The sequence below is a fragment of the Mus pahari genome, chromosome X (genome assembly GCF_900095145.1).
Source record: "Mus pahari chromosome X, PAHARI_EIJ_v1.1, whole genome shotgun sequence".
Taxonomy (NCBI): domain Eukaryota; kingdom Metazoa; phylum Chordata; class Mammalia; order Rodentia; family Muridae; genus Mus; species Mus pahari.
The window spans coordinates 62273886-62290218 of NC_034613.1; the positions used below are offsets into that span (position 1 = coordinate 62273886).

Sequence of the window (16333 nt, forward strand, 5' to 3'; positions counted from 1 at the left end):
TGCATAAGCTGGACATACAGCCAGAAAGCAAGTACTCAAACAGGCATGTACATGCAGACAAGTGCATGATACAGAAGTGGGTTGGGAAAAAAGATAAGTGGTATAGCACATGCCTAGCATGCATCAACCCATGGCTTTCCCCCCACAGAGCCAAGAAGCTTTTTTTAAAGGCCCTATGTTGGCTCACAACTATCTGTAACTCCAGTTGCAGAGGATTAGACATCCTCTTCTGACCTCAATCACACAAGTGGTGCACAGACATACCACCCATACATATAAAAATAATAAAACTTAAAAGGGATCATGATAATTAACATTGGTTGTCAACTTGACATGATCTAGAACCGCTGGGAAAAAACAAGCCTCTGGGCATGTTTATGAGGTATTATCTTGATTAGGTTTATTAATATTTCAAAGTGCCGGGCGTGGTGGCTCACACCTTTAATCCCAGCACTCGGGAGGCAGAGGCAGGCGGATTTCTGAGTTCGAGGCCAGCCTGGTCTACAAAGTGAGTTCCAGGACAGCCAAAACTACACAGCAAGGCCCTATATCAAAACAGCACCAACAACAATAGACTGTAATAAATCATTTATTAACTAATAAATAAATATCAGAGAATAAATAAAACTGCTGTGAGGAAGAATACAACATAATCACCAGAGCGGCTCCTGTCTGTTACAGTTTGTGTTAACTGTCTATCAAATGCTATGGATTAAAGACTTGGTCCTAGCCTAGGGGTGCTCTGGACAGGGGTGGAACCCTTAGAAGGTAGGGTTTGGTGAGAGGAAGTAAGGTCTCTGAGCTGTATCTTTGAAGACAATGTTGGGACCTCTTCTTGTGGCTTTCTGGCCAAAATGGGGTTGCCATGCTCCCTTGCCATGGTGTTCTGCCTCACTACATGGCAAGTACATAGCCCCAGGGAGAAGGATGTGATACTTTCCTTGTAAAGAGAGCAGTGTGGAAAGAGAAGGGGTCCCTTTGATGAGCGAGAATCTGACACATCTCCATGAGATAGCCATTGTCAACATTTGCTATAAGTACTGATACCCCAAAGGATGGATGAGCATGGTCTTACAAACACCTAAAGCCTAGCTAGTATTCTACCTCTGTCAGCTTTCCTCAGAAATGTCAGAGTCATCAAAACAAAGCATTCCTCATAGTCACAGTGATCATGATAGACAAAGTCAATGTTGTATCCTGGATGGGATCTTGGGACAACAAAGAGACTTTGGAGAAATGCTGCAGAAAGCTAAATAAACTGGACTATACTTGATAGCAGACCTCTATTGACTCACTAATTGGGATAAGTGTACCATAAGAGTTTTTGTGATATTTTGACTTCTTCCTTTCTAATTTGTATTCCCTTGATCTCCTTTTGTTGTTGAATTGCTCTGGCTAGGACTTCAAGTACTGTATTGAATAGGTAGGGAGAAAGTGGGCAGCCTTGTCTAGTCCCTGATTTTAGTGGGATTGATTCGAGTTTCTCTCCATTTAGTTTGATGTTGGCTACTGGTTTGCTGTAGATTGCTTTTATTATGTTTAGGTATGGGCCTTGAATTTCTGATCTTTCCAAGACTTTTATCATGAATGGGTGTTGGATTTTGTCAAATGCTTTTTCAGCATCTAATGAGATGATCATGTGTTTTTATTTCCTTTGAGTTTGTTTACATAGTGGATTACGTTGATGGATTTCTGTACATTGAACCATCCCTGCATCTCTGGGATGCTATTGTGGATGCCTAGAAGTGCTTGCTGATGGAAGCCTGATATGGCTGTCTCCTGAAAAACTCTGCTGAGCTTAACATACAGAGGCAGAAGCTCACAACAAACCATTGGACTGAGCTCAGGGGTCCCCGATGGAGGAGTTGGAGAAGGGACTAAAGGAGCTGAGGGAGTTGCAGCCCCATGGAGGGAGAAACAGTGTCAACAGGCCAGACCCCCCCCCCGCCAGAGCTCCCTGGGACTGGACCACCAAACAAAGGGTACACATGGAGGGACTCATGGTGCTGGCCACATATGTGGCAGAGGATGGCCTTGTTGGACATCAGTGGGAGGAGAGACCCTTGGGCCTGAGGGTGTTCAATCCCCCAGTGTAGGGAAATGCCAGGGCAGGAAGACTGGAATGGGTGGGTGGATGGGGGAGCACCTTTATAGAGGCATGGGGAGGGGAATGGGATAGAGGGTTTCCAAAGGGGAGAGCTGGAAAGGTGAAAGCATTTGAAATGAAAATAAAGAAAATATCCAATCAAAAAAAAAAAGTTTTCGTGATATGGCAGAAGGGATGTTGGAATGCATACTAATATCTCAGCCATTTTTCTGCAAATCTAAAAAGGGTTTAATCTGAATATAATATCCTGCATCTGGAATCCTAGCATTCTAAAGATGAAGACAGTAATACCAAAAAAACAAAGTTACCCTCAGCTATATACTGGGTTTAAGATAGCCTGGACCAAGATCTTGTCTCAAAACACTGGAAATTTTTTTTTCTCTAAGCCTGAATGTGGTGACTCTTACCTGTAATCTCACCTAAATTCAAGGCCAGCCACTATCCCACCATGTGCTCCCCCAAAAAAGAAAACTAAGTCTTCAATAACAAAATGCAGTCTAATATAAAAAGTTCATATGAAAACATAAAACATTAATCCTTTCAGATTGTCTGTGTGGGTATAGTCTGTGCTGGGGAAAGGAGTTCTGCCTTTCAGCAGTCCCCAGGCTTCTGCTACTGCACCCCAGCTCCATGAATCTTGACTCCACCCCATTTGTTCCCCTTACCTGCTGGCTCAGGAGTTGAAAGTACAAAGCCCTGCCCAGCTTTCCCTTCGTTGCCAGCTCATTCTATTTCTAAAGTGTATTGTGCTGAACCTCCAGAAGAAGAGGTGTTCCAGCCATGCCTTCAGCTGCCTAGCTTCTTACAGAATCATTGTAGAGGGTGATGACCTCCGTCCAGCCTTCTCCCAGTCCATGACTACCTCAGGCCTAGGCAGACACTGGGTCTAACCTTAGTCTTGCTTGCCATCCTCTATCACCATGGGTCCTGTGGCAGCATTCTCCCAGCTTGCTGCCTCCACCCCAGCCTGTTCTCAGCTTTCACCCCAGCTCCTAGATAGATGTTGTCAGCACAGTTTAATGCCTTCATGAGTGCTAGTTGGGAAGAGCCAATAGCTATCAGCTGAGATCCTGGGGAGTCCCAGCATGCTCCTCCCTAGCAACTACACTTTACCTGACACCCCAGCAGGAGCACGCCCTGGAGAGAGCCTGCCCAGCATCGGAAAGTCCAATGCCTTTGTTCCCCCTAGTGCTCCACATCTCCTAGGAACTGTCCCTAGACACACAAACTGTCCCCATTAGTGCACACACTTCCACGGGTATCTGGGTTGGAACACACACCATAGGCACAGAGGCTGTTTGACTTTGTTTTTTAGCTTCTTGGAAAATGGCTCATGGGTAGTTATTAGGGCAGTTGTTTACAGTGCCTCCTTCTTTAGCCTCCTAACCATCAACTGAAAATCAGTAAAGAAATAGAATCAACACGAATGCAGGATGTCGATGGGCAGTTGTGATGTCTTAGGGTTTTACTGATGTGAACAGATACCATGACCAAGGCAACTCTTATAAGGACAACATTTAATTGGGGCTGACTTACAGGTTCAGAAGCTCAGTCCATTATCATCAAGGTGGGAGTATGGCAGCATCCAGGCAGCCATGGTGTAGGAGGAGCTGAGAGTTCTACATCTTCATCTGAAGGCTGTTTGTAGAATACTGGCTTCCTGGCAGCTAGGATGAGGGTCTTAAAGCCCATGCCCACAGTGACAAACCTACTCCTACAAGGCCACACCTTCTAATAGTGCTACTCTCTTGACAGAGCATATACAAACCATAACATGCGACCTAAGCCTGGGGCTAGTCATTAGAGTATGGAGAGGTTCAGGCCCTAAGAAGGTGAGGTAGGTAAGAAAACTGTTGCAGGAAAGACTGGCTGCAGGGAATCTAGGGTAACCCACAGACTGGGGAGGAGAGAGGGGTGGAGCTGGAAGGTGGTGTCATTACCAGACAAGAAATAAGTGGGATCCCATGGAATCAGGTCTTGAGACCTGTCAAACTTATGCCCCTGAGATGTAAAGGCCCAGGAATCCTCAAGGTCACATTGGTTATCCTCAATAACCTTTCATTTTTGTTACCCAGTTGCCTCCACTCTGGTTACCTTCTGAGCCCAGAAAAACAGTAGCAGTCCCAGGTGCCTAAGTGTGGGTGACTGGTACCTCCAAGTGCCTCTTTGTGCCTACGTGGAGATGATACTACTTCCTTATGTTCCTGTACCTGGGGTTGGCACATGCCTCTTCACTCAGATGCTCATCACAGTCCCTCACTTTTACACCCAGTCTTGACTTTTTGAACTCCAAACCTCCCCACACACAGCAGTGACCATCTCCACAACGTGCCATCAGCTCACCCACGTGTTTCTCAGGCTACTATGTTCTTTGTTTCCCATTCCAGCTCTCTGGAAAAGCAGGATCTTAAATTCCCAATAGTACCCATACCCAGCTCCCACTTCTACAGCCTGATTTTCCTGTTATTGACTGGTCTCTGCCCAACCTCAACCAGATAACTGTTGCAGCAGCTCCTTTTCCTTTGCAGATCTTTATACTGCAATGGAGTCCTCTGTGCCCATTCCTTGGGATCCTCTTCTTTCTTCTCTTAAATGACCCTTTTCCTTGTTCCTTGGATGGCTCCAGATCTTCCAGGATATATGTGCTATGAGTAACTATGAGTAACTCTTCTATGGCCTTTGTTTCTCCAGGAGGACTTTGGGCCCGTGCTGGAACAAAGATGGCCCAAGTTAGGGTTCTGTGATGAGCAAGCAAACACACACACACACACACACACACACAGAGAGAGAGAGAGAGAGAGAGAGAGAGAGAGAGAGAGAGAGAGAGAGCGCTCTTCCTGCTAGCCTGGGTGAAGATGCTGCCCCTCCTTCTTCCCTCACCTATCAGGCTCAATCTGGCTCTGGCTGGAACTGCTTTTCTTTCTAAAGCTGCCGGATGGCTGCCGGTTTAGCATGATGGGATGAGCCATCTGGGGACTTTGGTGTCTGATCAGATCAAGGAGTTTGGGATTGAAATGGGCACGCCTCACCTTTCTAGTCCACCCCAGGCTAGTGTTGGCCTTGGAAAATTCCCAAGAAGCTGCTCTACAGATGGAGAGGCCTAGAAGTCCCTGAGCAGGTTACAGAGCTTAGAGGGAGGGTCTGTACATCCACCAGGCACCAGGGGGCAGCCTCACCCTATTCTTACCTCAGTATCTATAGATCACAAGCCCTACCCACCCCCACATCAGGCAAAAGGTGGACTGATTGGAGTTATCATGGAGTCCCCTTCTGTACCTTGGTGACAAATTGTAACTCTGATCTTCGACCAAGCAAGCTACCCTTTGCCCACTCTGGAGACAAACAGAAATTGATCACACCCAAAGCTGATACCATGACCCTCAGCCTCCAGGCTGGATCTTTGAGGAGGCCTAAATGTCTTGAGACAGCTCAGTGCTTCTGGCAAGGTTCCACGGAACTCTTGGAGGACGATCTCCCCACTCCAGGCCAGCTCAGGGACAGTCCTTCAGAAGGCAATCACACAGGACACTTACTTTGGTGCAGGGACCAAGAAACTTTGCACCTGGATATCCAACTCTCCCTAGGTCCTAATTGGGAAGTGAAGAGGAAACATTAGGCAGGCTGGACGAAAGGATGGTCCACCGGGAAACAAGATTCCAAGCTAGAAAAAGTGGAGAGAAGGGAGGACTAAGGATGTCTGGAGGTCAACTAGAGACTCCGTTTTCCTGGTGGTTCAGAAAAGCCTGAGGGGACTTTGACCCGACCCGAGCCAGGTGATTCTGGAACGAATGGCGGCTAGGCCCACGAAAAGAAAGTGCTGGCCAGCGCCCCAGGTAGCAGCCATCCTGCTCCCAACTGGAGCAGCGTCTCCTCTAGAGGAGGAGGTAGGCGGAGTGACAGGGAGGGCGGGATGGAGGGGGAGGGGGGACCAGTCGGGTCGTGGGGGTGGGGCGACAGTGACATCACCGGGAGTTGGTTCTTAAGCAGCAGCGGTTCGCCTCAGGAAAGAGAGGGACAGTTGGAGTGCCAAGGCGAGTCTTTGAGTCCGCCGCGGCCCTGAGAGCGGCTGTAGCCGCCGCCGCCGGGAAGGAGGGGGCTAGTCGTACCCAGGACCACCGGAGCCGCCAGCGCCAGGAGAGCTGCGGGCGAACAGGACAGCCACTTGGAACTGGGCCGGGGCCGCGGGCCTCAGGCCCCTTGCTCCGGCCGCCGCTTGCAGACAGTGGGCTTCCGATGCCACCCGCGACGCGCTAGGGTGAGCCTCCGGCAGGGCGAGCAGTCCTCGCTGCAGCCGCCACTGCCGCCCGAGCCGCGGGCAGGAGTCTCGGGAGCCGCCGCCGCCCGGCCAGGCTCCACCGCCGCCCGCGCGCTCCCGGGCCCCCGACACACATGAGATTCTTCAGGCTCACTTTCAAGTGCTTCGTGGACTGCTTCTGACTGCGCCGCCCCCGCCGTCCCGCACCCCTCCCGCCCACCCGTCGCCCCGTCCCCCGGCCCGGCCGCCCCCGAGGCCCCCGGGCGGGCCCGAGCTTTCGGGGCCCTCTCTCCAGGTGCCACCGGAGCCCCCTTGCCCGCCCGCCACCCTCGAGGCGCCGCGACCCTCAGCCCGGCCTCACGGCCCCGCTGGGGCCATGGCGAAAAAGAGCGCTGAAAACGGTATCTATAGCGTGTCTGGTGACGAGAAGAAGGGTCCTCTCATCGTGCCCGGGCCCGACGGTGCCCCAGCCAAGGGCGATGGCCCTGCGGGCCTGGGGGCGCCTGGCGGCCGCCTTGCAGTACCGCCGCGAGAGACTTGGACACGCCAGATGGACTTCATCATGTCGTGCGTGGGCTTCGCCGTGGGCCTCGGTAACGTGTGGCGCTTCCCCTATCTGTGCTACAAGAACGGCGGAGGTGAGTGCCCTGCCCCTGAGCATCCTGGCTTTTCATCAGCGGCCAGTTCCCAACCCCAGCCTGCCACAGGCCCACCAGAGCAGTGGGGCAAAGTCCAGAGGGTAGGGAGGCCCGCCCAAAGCGGGTGGAGGCCATGGTGCCCCCTCATCAACCAAGCGTTCTGTGACCCAGCACGATGGCCTCCACCCCCCTCACTGGTCATGTGCCTGGCAGTGTGGAAGGGAGGCAATCAAGGGTAGCTTCCAGATGAACTGAGGGGCTGCCTCCCAGACTTCCAGTCCAAACTGGGAGTGATTGGCCACTGAGGTGGGAAGGGAAGGCCTGCCCCCCCAATGGAGGGGGCTCTAGGAGGTGAGGAGCCCTAGTTGCCCTCATGGGTCAGGCACACAAGTGACACATTGTGTGGACACCCCCCACGTGTACACATAGGAATACGTACACACACACAATGGGCCATTCTGTCCCTCCCCCACACTCTCCTCTACCCTCCCTCCTCTCCCTTTTCTCTTCTCCCCTCCCCTCTGGCCCAGGCTTGGAACACTGGGTGCTTGAGCCAGGCTTGGGAAGTCTGCGGCCTGGCCCGCCTGGCGCCGCCACTAGACAGGCTGCATGCACATCCCATGCTCAGTTGCCTAAGCCTAGCTTAGCAACAGTAGTGGGTGCTTGCCTGTCCTGGGACTACAAAGCAGTACTGGATTTCTGGAGAACTGAAGCAGCTGGGTGATGGGTGGGAAACTAAGTCCCAGAGTGGAGGCCTGTGTCCAAGGTCACACACAGGAAGGATGCTGGGAGCAGGAGCCCAGTAAACTGCAATTAACTCTGTCACTGAGTAGCAGAGAGAGCTGATCCTGTGCAGATAGGGTCCTAGAGAACAGTAAAGAGGAATAGGTCAGAACTGCAGCTGCTCAGCTCTCCCCTCCTTCCTACCACTCCATATAATTGCTGGAATACTATCTCAGCCCCTTTCCTTGATTTGTCTCTCTTTGTCCTACACCAATACCCTCATAAGCAGAGAACTGCCACCCACCCAGCTTCCTCCTGGGACTCTCATGATTGCAAAGTACAGGGTAGTTGGGATCACTGCCTTTTGACAAGCCCCCAAGCCTGAACACCCAGCCCTGGCCATTCCTTCCTGCTCTGCTGTCTGCCAAAAAGAACTGTGGCACAAGAAATGGCCTGTATGCATAGGTCTGTGTGTTTTCAATACCTGCTATGTCACCCTAGGTGTCTATAGGCTCAGACCTCAGTGAGCCAAGGGCTCCCCATGGTATAGGGAACACTGGCTAGACACTGCTGCTGTGCCTCCTCTCAACAGACCTAGAGCTCATCTCCTGTGATTGTTCACGTTGAGCCTCTGAGTCAGTGGCCACCCTCGTGCTGATTCACTCAGTGGGAAGTCATGGGACTGGGGTGCAAGCTGAAGCTGGGGCTCTGTCTGGGCCTTCTAGGACTTCTGGAGTCTGGTCTGGTGTGAGGCCTAGACAGCTTGGCTGATGGGTTTGGGTTAAGTCCCCTCCTGCTGCAGGAGGTGATTTGGAGGCATCCTGAGCCCACTCCATGGTTCCTCCTCCAGGTGTGTTCCTTATTCCCTATGTCCTGATTGCCCTGGTTGGAGGAATCCCCATTTTCTTCCTGGAAATCTCATTGGGCCAGTTCATGAAGGCCGGCAGCATCAATGTCTGGAACATCTGTCCCCTATTCAAAGGTGAGCCGCCATGGGCCAGTTCTCAATTCTCCATTTTTCAATTATTGGGATGAGAGCCAGGGAACACAGTATGGTTGTGACCCACTTGAAGTCTTTTGATTTCTTCAATGAGCACTAGACTTAGGGGGTAAGTACTACCCCTTGAGCTTAGGAGAGAGTCTGCAGGATATTAGATCACACAATTTGAAGAGTCAGAAACTAGGGGACAGGCTTGCTTAAAAGGGAAAGAATGGAACAGTAACAGCTTAGGGACAGGACCTGTTGGACACACTTGACTCACCTCAGAGGTCCTACTACTGTCCTTGAAGAAGCTGGACACACAGGGGTGAAGCAATTTGCCAAGGTTGCCTTCTGAAGGGATGAATATTTTCCACACTTCCTTGGGTTACTATAAAGCTCTCTCAGCTTATGTATAAGAGAGGCTACTGGGTAACATGGGGTGGACTGCATGGTGGTACTGGAACCTGGGAAGGAGCAAGCATTTGAAGCTGGACAATCAACAGGATGTAGTAACTATATAGGTAGGAAAGAGCTGTCTTTAGCTCTGGGTTCGGTGGAGGAGCTAAAGCATAGAGATAGTGGAGGAACATGGCAAATCTTAGCCAGAGACAGACAGACAGGAAAGGTAGCCTAGAGTTGGGACACACAATTGGGCTTTAAAAGCTTGGAGAAGCCTCTGGCAGGATGAAAAGAGGGAGAAGATACAGGGAGGGATGGAGGCATACAGGGAACATGCTGTCAGGAACTTATCAGGGATCAATGCTCTGGAAGGGGAGATAATGGGGGTGGTAGGAAAATGGCCACAAAGGAGCCCAGAAGGAGCAAAGACTACTCACTCATCCTCAGGTCTGGGCTATGCCTCCATGGTGATTGTCTTCTACTGCAACACTTACTACATCATGGTGCTGGCCTGGGGCTTCTATTACCTGGTCAAGTCCTTTACTACCACTTTGCCATGGGCTACATGTGGCCACACCTGGAACACTCCTGACTGTGTGGAGATCTTTCGCCACGAAGACTGTGCCAATGCCAGCCTGGCCAACCTCACATGTGACCAGCTTGCTGACCGCCGGTCCCCTGTCATCGAGTTCTGGGAGTGAGTCAGGTGCCTGTGGGCCAAGCCCATCCTCTCTCATCCCTTGGTCTTTCCATATGTGGTCAAGCCCTGGGTGCACATGGCCAAGGATACAAAAAAACCACTCCTGGGTTTTGTCTGTCCCCATCCTCCAGGAGTGCCTAGGCCAGTCTTGGAGCTTGAATAGACATTGCTCCTATAGCAACATGACATTTGCTATTGTCTTGTCATGTTGACCTCATTACAGAGCTGAAACTGCATATTTGTAGGTTGGGGTAAATATAATGACCCCGGGGTAGTCCTCCAGACACCTGATGGTAGGGCCTGGACCTAGGGCTGTGATAAGGGAGGAACTGCCAACTCCAAAGCAAATCCTAGTCACTGTGCCCTTTGCTGACATGACCCTCAGGTGCCTTCCTTTCTTCTCTACCCTAGGAACAAAGTATTGAGGCTCTCCACGGGGCTGGAGGTTCCAGGAGCCCTCAACTGGGAGGTGACCTTGTGCCTGATGGCCTGCTGGGTGCTGGTCTACTTCTGTGTGTGGAAGGGGGTCAAGTCAACAGGAAAGGTACAAGTGGGGGCATGTAGGGTGGGGGCAGCATTACCTGGGAGGTGTACTTGTCTGCAAGGGACACAATAACAATAGGAGGTGACTAGACTGAGGCTCAAACCTACAGAGGGGACAGGTTCCTAAACTCACACCTTTTGCTCTCACCTGTTGGTGGGCATTCTTCCTCAATCTTCACCTCCAGGAACAATAACCTTCAGCCCTTGAGAGTGAAAGGTCCAGACAGTAACTACCCTTACCTGTGTCTACTGCACATCCTGGCTTTTTCCATCTCCTCCTCTTCTACTGCCTCACCTTCTGTTTCTTCCTACTCCTTGCTAAATGCTTAAGTTAATTTTGTCACTCTGGGTGAACCTGACCTGTGGGGACTCCCACCTCTGTGATCCTCAGGTCCCCAAGGAAGACTCCTTCAGAGGTTTCCTCAGGTTACAGAGACAGATGAACCAACACATTAAAATTGCCAAACCAGGGGATATGGTTAGGTCCCTGAAGGATCAAACTCCAGTGCATCAAGGTTCCTTCACAGCAGGGTCCTCAAATGCCGAGTGTCTTCCTCCCTCCCTGCAAACCCAACTCTGTCTTTCTTTCTTTTTGTTTTTTGTTTTTTGTTTGTTTGGTTGGTTTGGTTTGGTTTTTCAAGACAGGGTTTCTCTGTATAGCCCTGGCTGTCCTAGAACTCACTTTGTAGACCAGGCTGGCCTCGAACTCAGAAATCCGACTGCCTCTGCCTCTCGAGTGCTGGGATTAAAGGCGTGTACCACAACGCCTGGCTCCAACTGTCTTTCTCTTGCCCAGCTAGAATCCCTAACTGCTAAGGAACCCAGCAGCCTACCAAGAATGATCTGGAGTTTGGGACCACAGGGCTTTGAGGGATATGTGCTTGTTATAATTCATGCAACATTGCCATGGGTTTTCTGTGTCCATACTCCCCATACCTTCCTATCCCCATATAGGCATGCCCCTAGGAACAAACTTTCCTTCATTAGATGCTAGATTCACCTAGGGACCCTCACCTTGGAATGCTATGGCCCTGTTTCTTCCCTCCTTTTACAGCTAACTAGAGCCTGCTATGAGGCTGCCTGGGGTCCAGCCTGGCTCCTAGCTTCCCTGGGAGTAGTCCCTCACTCAGGAATAGAATGAATGCTACTGGCTTTCCTAATCCAAATTCTGAGCATGACTGCAATTTGGGGAGATGACTGTTGCCCATGTTATAAGCTCACAGTAGTGCTGGGAACCAGCCACCAAGCTTAGGCAGGAGGCATCTTAAGGGGGAGCAGGGATCCAGAGCCTCTCTGAGCACCCTGGCCCCCCAGATCGTGTACTTCACTGCTACATTCCCCTACGTGGTCCTCGTTGTGCTGCTGGTGCGAGGGGTGCTGCTGCCTGGAGCCCTGGATGGTATCATCTACTATCTCAAGCCTGACTGGTCAAAGCTAGGGTCCCCTCAGGTGAGGAAAGGTAGTTTGTGGCAACAGGGTTGGGAGATGCTGCCTGTTGAACAGGGTCCCTTGTGACTCTTCTCTTGACCCATCCCTTCCAGGTATGGATAGATGCTGGGACCCAGATTTTCTTCTCTTATGCCATCGGCCTGGGGGCCCTCACAGCCCTAGGCAGCTACAATCGCTTCAACAACAACTGCTACAAGTAGGAACCCGCCCCTGCTCTGCTTGCCCTGTCTTGCCCTGCCCTGGAGCAGTGGAACTGCTTAAACCAGAATATTCTGTCCCTCCACCCTCAGGGATGCCATCATCCTGGCACTCATCAACAGCGGGACCAGCTTCTTTGCTGGCTTTGTGGTCTTCTCCATCCTGGGCTTCATGGCCACAGAGCAGGGTGTGCATATCTCCAAGGTGGCAGAATCAGGTAAGTTGCCTGACCTTGGCCAACATCCAGAGCAGCAGAACTACTCTGATGTAGAGTGCATGCGTGCGTGCACACATACAGACATTCTGATATGTGACACAAGTTTAGCTAGCTCTATGCAGCTGAGACAAAACAATTCTCTGGAGCTGGGGACTCCCTGTCATCCACTTCCAGAACTGCAGCATGTATCCTGTTTGTTGAGTGCTACAGATAGGAATAAGGGAGATACTCCTTCAGCTCTGTTGTGTCACTCCAGGACAACCAGCAACTGTCATGGCTGCTGGAGCCCAGGGAGGGTAGTGTGAGTCAGGAATCCTGCTAATACAGGGTGGGGCTGCCAAGTTCAGCTTTCAGAACTCTGATGTGAGATGCCTATAGGACCTTAATGGGTTTAGCCATGCTAAAGCACAGTCCTCAGATTTTTATTATTTTATTATCTGGGGGTCAGGGAGGACCTTGAGCATTAGGATACTCAGGATGGTGCTGAGGGCCAGTCTCACCCTGTATCTTTGCACTCAGGGCCTGGTCTAGCCTTCATTGCCTACCCACGGGCTGTCACACTGATGCCTGTGGCCCCACTCTGGGCTGCCTTGTTCTTCTTCATGCTGCTGCTGCTCGGTCTGGACAGCCAGGTTTGCAGGAGCTCTAGGGCAGGAATGGGGTAGGGGATGGTGGTGGTCACGGGACTTGGCACATTGGGCAAGAGGAGCATGGGGATATGGGGGACCTGGGCCTGAGCTACCCTGGCCACAGTTTGTAGGTGTGGAGGGCTTCATCACTGGGCTCCTGGATCTCCTCCCGGCCTCCTACTACTTCCGTTTCCAAAGGGAGATCTCCGTTGCTCTCTGCTGCGCCCTCTGCTTTGTCATCGATCTCTCCATGGTGACTGATGTGAGTGGGGGTAAGGTGGGTTACTGTCAGTTTCCAACCATGGGCCATCTTCTCTGACCTGACTCTATTCCTCAGGGTGGGATGTACGTCTTCCAGCTATTTGACTACTACTCAGCTAGTGGCACTACCCTACTTTGGCAAGCCTTTTGGGAGTGTGTTGTTGTGGCTTGGGTTTATGGTAAGTCAAAATGAAGGGCTAGGTTAGAAATTGTGGGGTGAAATGGGGATAAATGGTCTCCAATTCTAGCCTTCCTGTCCACCTCATCCTGTTCCAGGAGCTGACCGGTTCATGGATGACATTGCCTGTATGATTGGGTACCGACCTTGCCCCTGGATGAAATGGTGCTGGTCCTTCTTCACCCCACTGGTCTGCATGGTAAGGCTGGGGAAGTAGGCAAGTGGTGTGGTGTAGTGAGGCACCAGTGACCACAGGCATCTGTGTCCACAGGGCATCTTCATCTTCAACGTTGTGTACTACGAGCCACTGGTCTACAACAACACCTACGTGTACCCGTGGTGGGGTGAAGCTATGGGCTGGGCCTTTGCACTCTCTTCTATGCTATGTGTACCCCTCCACCTCCTAGTCTGTCTCCTCAGGGCAAAAGGAACCATGGCAGAGGTAAGGTCCCTAACTTGTTCCTCAAAGGAACAGATCATTGCTCAGAAGCATGGCCAGCTCAGACTGGAGGGGGCAATAGATGGAAGGAAAGTTAACCCATTATGACCTCATGTGGCAGCAAGGAGGCAAGACCCACCTCTTACTTCCCTGGCTCCACACAGGACAACTTAACCCACTACAGGGAGCAGATACTGAAAGGGTGCCCTAAGGGAGGCACACCTGCCTTGGTGGCAGACAGTAGGAGCTGGAGTGGTAGAAGCAGTTGCATGTGACCCATGGTAAGTTCAACATACCCTCCTCTCCCACAGCGTTGGCAGCACCTGACCCAGCCTATCTGGGGCCTCCATCACTTGGAATACAGAGCTCAGGATGCAGATGTCAGGGGCCTGACCACCCTGACTCCCGTGTCTGAGAGCAGCAAGGTTGTCGTGGTGGAGAGTGTCATGTAACAGGCACCCCCAGCTCACATCACCAGCTCATCCTTTGGTAGCCATAGCAGCCCCAACTTTAGCCCCCACTCATCCCTCCGGGGGCTTGCCTTTCCTTAACAGTTTGGGGGTCTGCCTGGGGGGAGGGGAGGGAGCACCATGAGTGCTAACAAAAATAACTTTTTCCATTTTTAATAAAACGCCAAAAATATCACAACCCACCAAAAATAGATGCCTCTCCTCCCAACCCCACAATCAAGCTGGTATTTGCATTGCTTCCAGGCCCTACCTCCTCTCCTTCCCAGTGCCCAGGACCCATCTCCTAGCCTTGCCAAGCCCACCTGCCTGCCTCCCAAGCTCTGCTCTGTACTATACCTTTGCCCTAGAAACAACAGTGGCAACTTGGATAACAGGAGAGGAGGGAAAATACAGTAGGGCAGGAGAAGAGGACAGTGGAACCAATGTGAATATTGCAGCTGAATTATACCCTTCCTACCCCTATTCTAGAAGCTAGAGAGCCAGTCAGCAATGGAACCTTGTGTTCCTGCGCCAATTGCCACCAATATTAATTGTGTGAGCTTGGGTCTGAGTGCTCCCCCCCCCCCGTATGTATGTATGTATGTGTGTTTGTATGTGTAGATCTCTTATCTCTTAGTGAAGGTGAATACCAGAAGTAAACACAGCCTCTGGGCAAAGGAGGCTTATATTTTGCACATTTTATAAGAAAAACTTGAGAGTGAGACTTCTGCTTGTATATTTCTAAAAAGCCCCCACCATCTCCACATTTCCACTCCTTTCCTTCACATCCCCACCTTTTCATCTCTGACCCTAGCCAAGGAGTGTGAATTTATAGACTTAATTTTCATAGGCAAAACAAAAGTTTCAGGCTGTTGAGTATATATATATATATATATATATATATATATATATATATATATATATATATATGTATGTATGTATGTATGTAATGAATGAGTCTGTTGTGTGGATGTTCTGTATGGTCTCCAGCCAGAGACTGGAGTGGGAAAGTGGGAGCCTCAATGGTGTCCCCATACTGTTCCTTTGCCTCTAAGTCTATGGGATGGAAGGCTGTAACACTGTTCCGGGGAATCTGGGTCTGCTCACCTGACATGCTCAGACTTGCCCACACCCAGCTCCCTGGGCATGATTGCAGGGATTTCCCATGGACAAAGCCCAGGGAAGGGATCCTGGGCATGGCTCCCACCTCCAAACTAAAGGCTGATGCACTTTCGACTCGACATCTCAAGTCTTCCATGTAACACCTTATACACACATCTATGTCCCATCAAGCCTGAAACAGCCAAGTAGCCCTTAGAAAGGCTTCCTTCACCCAGAGCTGGACTAAGCCAGAGAGGTGGGGCTGGGTAAGGGTGCAAACCTTTGGGGACATTCTTACTGTGCTAAAAAAGCCACTGCAAACATAGCAATAAAAACACTTCATTTTCCAAAGTTGGCTCCTGTTTCTGCTTCTCTGGAAGAGGAATTAGATGGGGATGCAGGTGTGGGAACCTTCTTCCAGCTCCAGCCTTGCATTCACTAAAGCCCATTCTGAGGGATTCTGTACTTAGTACCATGTCAGAAACTGGAAATAGAGCAGGAAAGGTCCCATAGACTGAAGAGCATGGGGTGACAGTAAGTTCAATAGGAACAAATGCAAGGCTATATATCTATGAGTTATTCCAATAAGTTTTCTAAACCAACCACCGTGGCTCATGCCTATAAGTCCTGAACTTGAGATATTGAGGCAGGTGGATCAAGAGGAGGGAGAAGTATGTTTGTAAGTGGCCTTCCAAGATCTAAAAGTAAATGGCACACTAGGATCACAGAGGTAAGCTGGGGCAATGAACCAGGGACTAGGCATCAGCATCTGGACCTGTCCAGTGACACTAGAGCTAGGTGGAGGAGGTTCTTTGGATTGGGGTCTTCTTTCCTGGCATGACCAGAAGGGGCTGGGGATGACTACATGATGCAGGATTGAGGAGTCAAGATGAAAACACCAGAGATTTGGCTTGAGCCACAGGAAGAACAGCGCTTGCCAGGTCCTGTGATGGGGACAATTGGGAGTTGGCTTTGGGCATGTCATCTGGGAAATGTCATCCAAGTAGAGATCTCTGGTTGGCAAATGGACACAGGACTTTGCAGTTCTAGAAAGTCTGGCCTGGA

General features: G+C 50.9%; 1 protein-coding gene across 2 annotated transcripts; it reads left to right on the forward strand.

Annotated features, from left to right (window-relative positions):
* Positions 1 to 6084: 6084 nt before the first annotated feature.
* On the forward strand, positions 6085 to 15047 carry Slc6a8 (solute carrier family 6 member 8). 2 transcript variants are annotated; one of them, XM_021187478.2, is made up of 13 exons: positions 6085 to 7000; positions 8574 to 8705; positions 9552 to 9801; positions 10216 to 10348; positions 11662 to 11796; positions 11889 to 11992; positions 12087 to 12211; positions 12731 to 12843; positions 12965 to 13102; positions 13178 to 13280; positions 13378 to 13478; positions 13551 to 13721; positions 14030 to 14360. In XM_021187478.2, exons 1-13 carry the CDS (start codon positions 6739 to 6741, stop codon positions 14168 to 14170), a joined length of 1908 nt encoding a protein of 635 aa, XP_021043137.1. In that variant the 5' UTR covers positions 6085 to 6738; the 3' UTR covers positions 14171 to 14360. The 2 variants fall into 2 exon arrangements, with proteins under 2 accessions (XP_021043137.1, XP_029390070.1); XM_029534210.1 differs by lacking the exon at positions 11662 to 11796 and having other exon boundaries at positions 6588 to 7000; positions 14030 to 15047.
* Positions 15048 to 16333: the final 1286 nt, after the last annotated feature.

What these genes read in the sequence shown, in the direction of transcription:
- Slc6a8 (XM_021187478.2), top strand. Translation starts at nt 6,739, where the DNA reads ATGGCGAAAAAGAGCGCTGAAAACGGTATCTATAGCGTGTCTGGTGAC. An exon ending in ATCTCTCCATGGTGACTGAT is followed by an intron (nt 13,103 to 13,177) that starts GTGAGTGGGGGT and finishes TCTATTCCTCAG; the next exon opens with GGTGGGATGTACGTCTTCCA. An exon ending in TCACCCCACTGGTCTGCATG is followed by an intron (nt 13,479 to 13,550) that starts GTAAGGCTGGGG and finishes CTGTGTCCACAG; the next exon opens with GGCATCTTCATCTTCAACGT.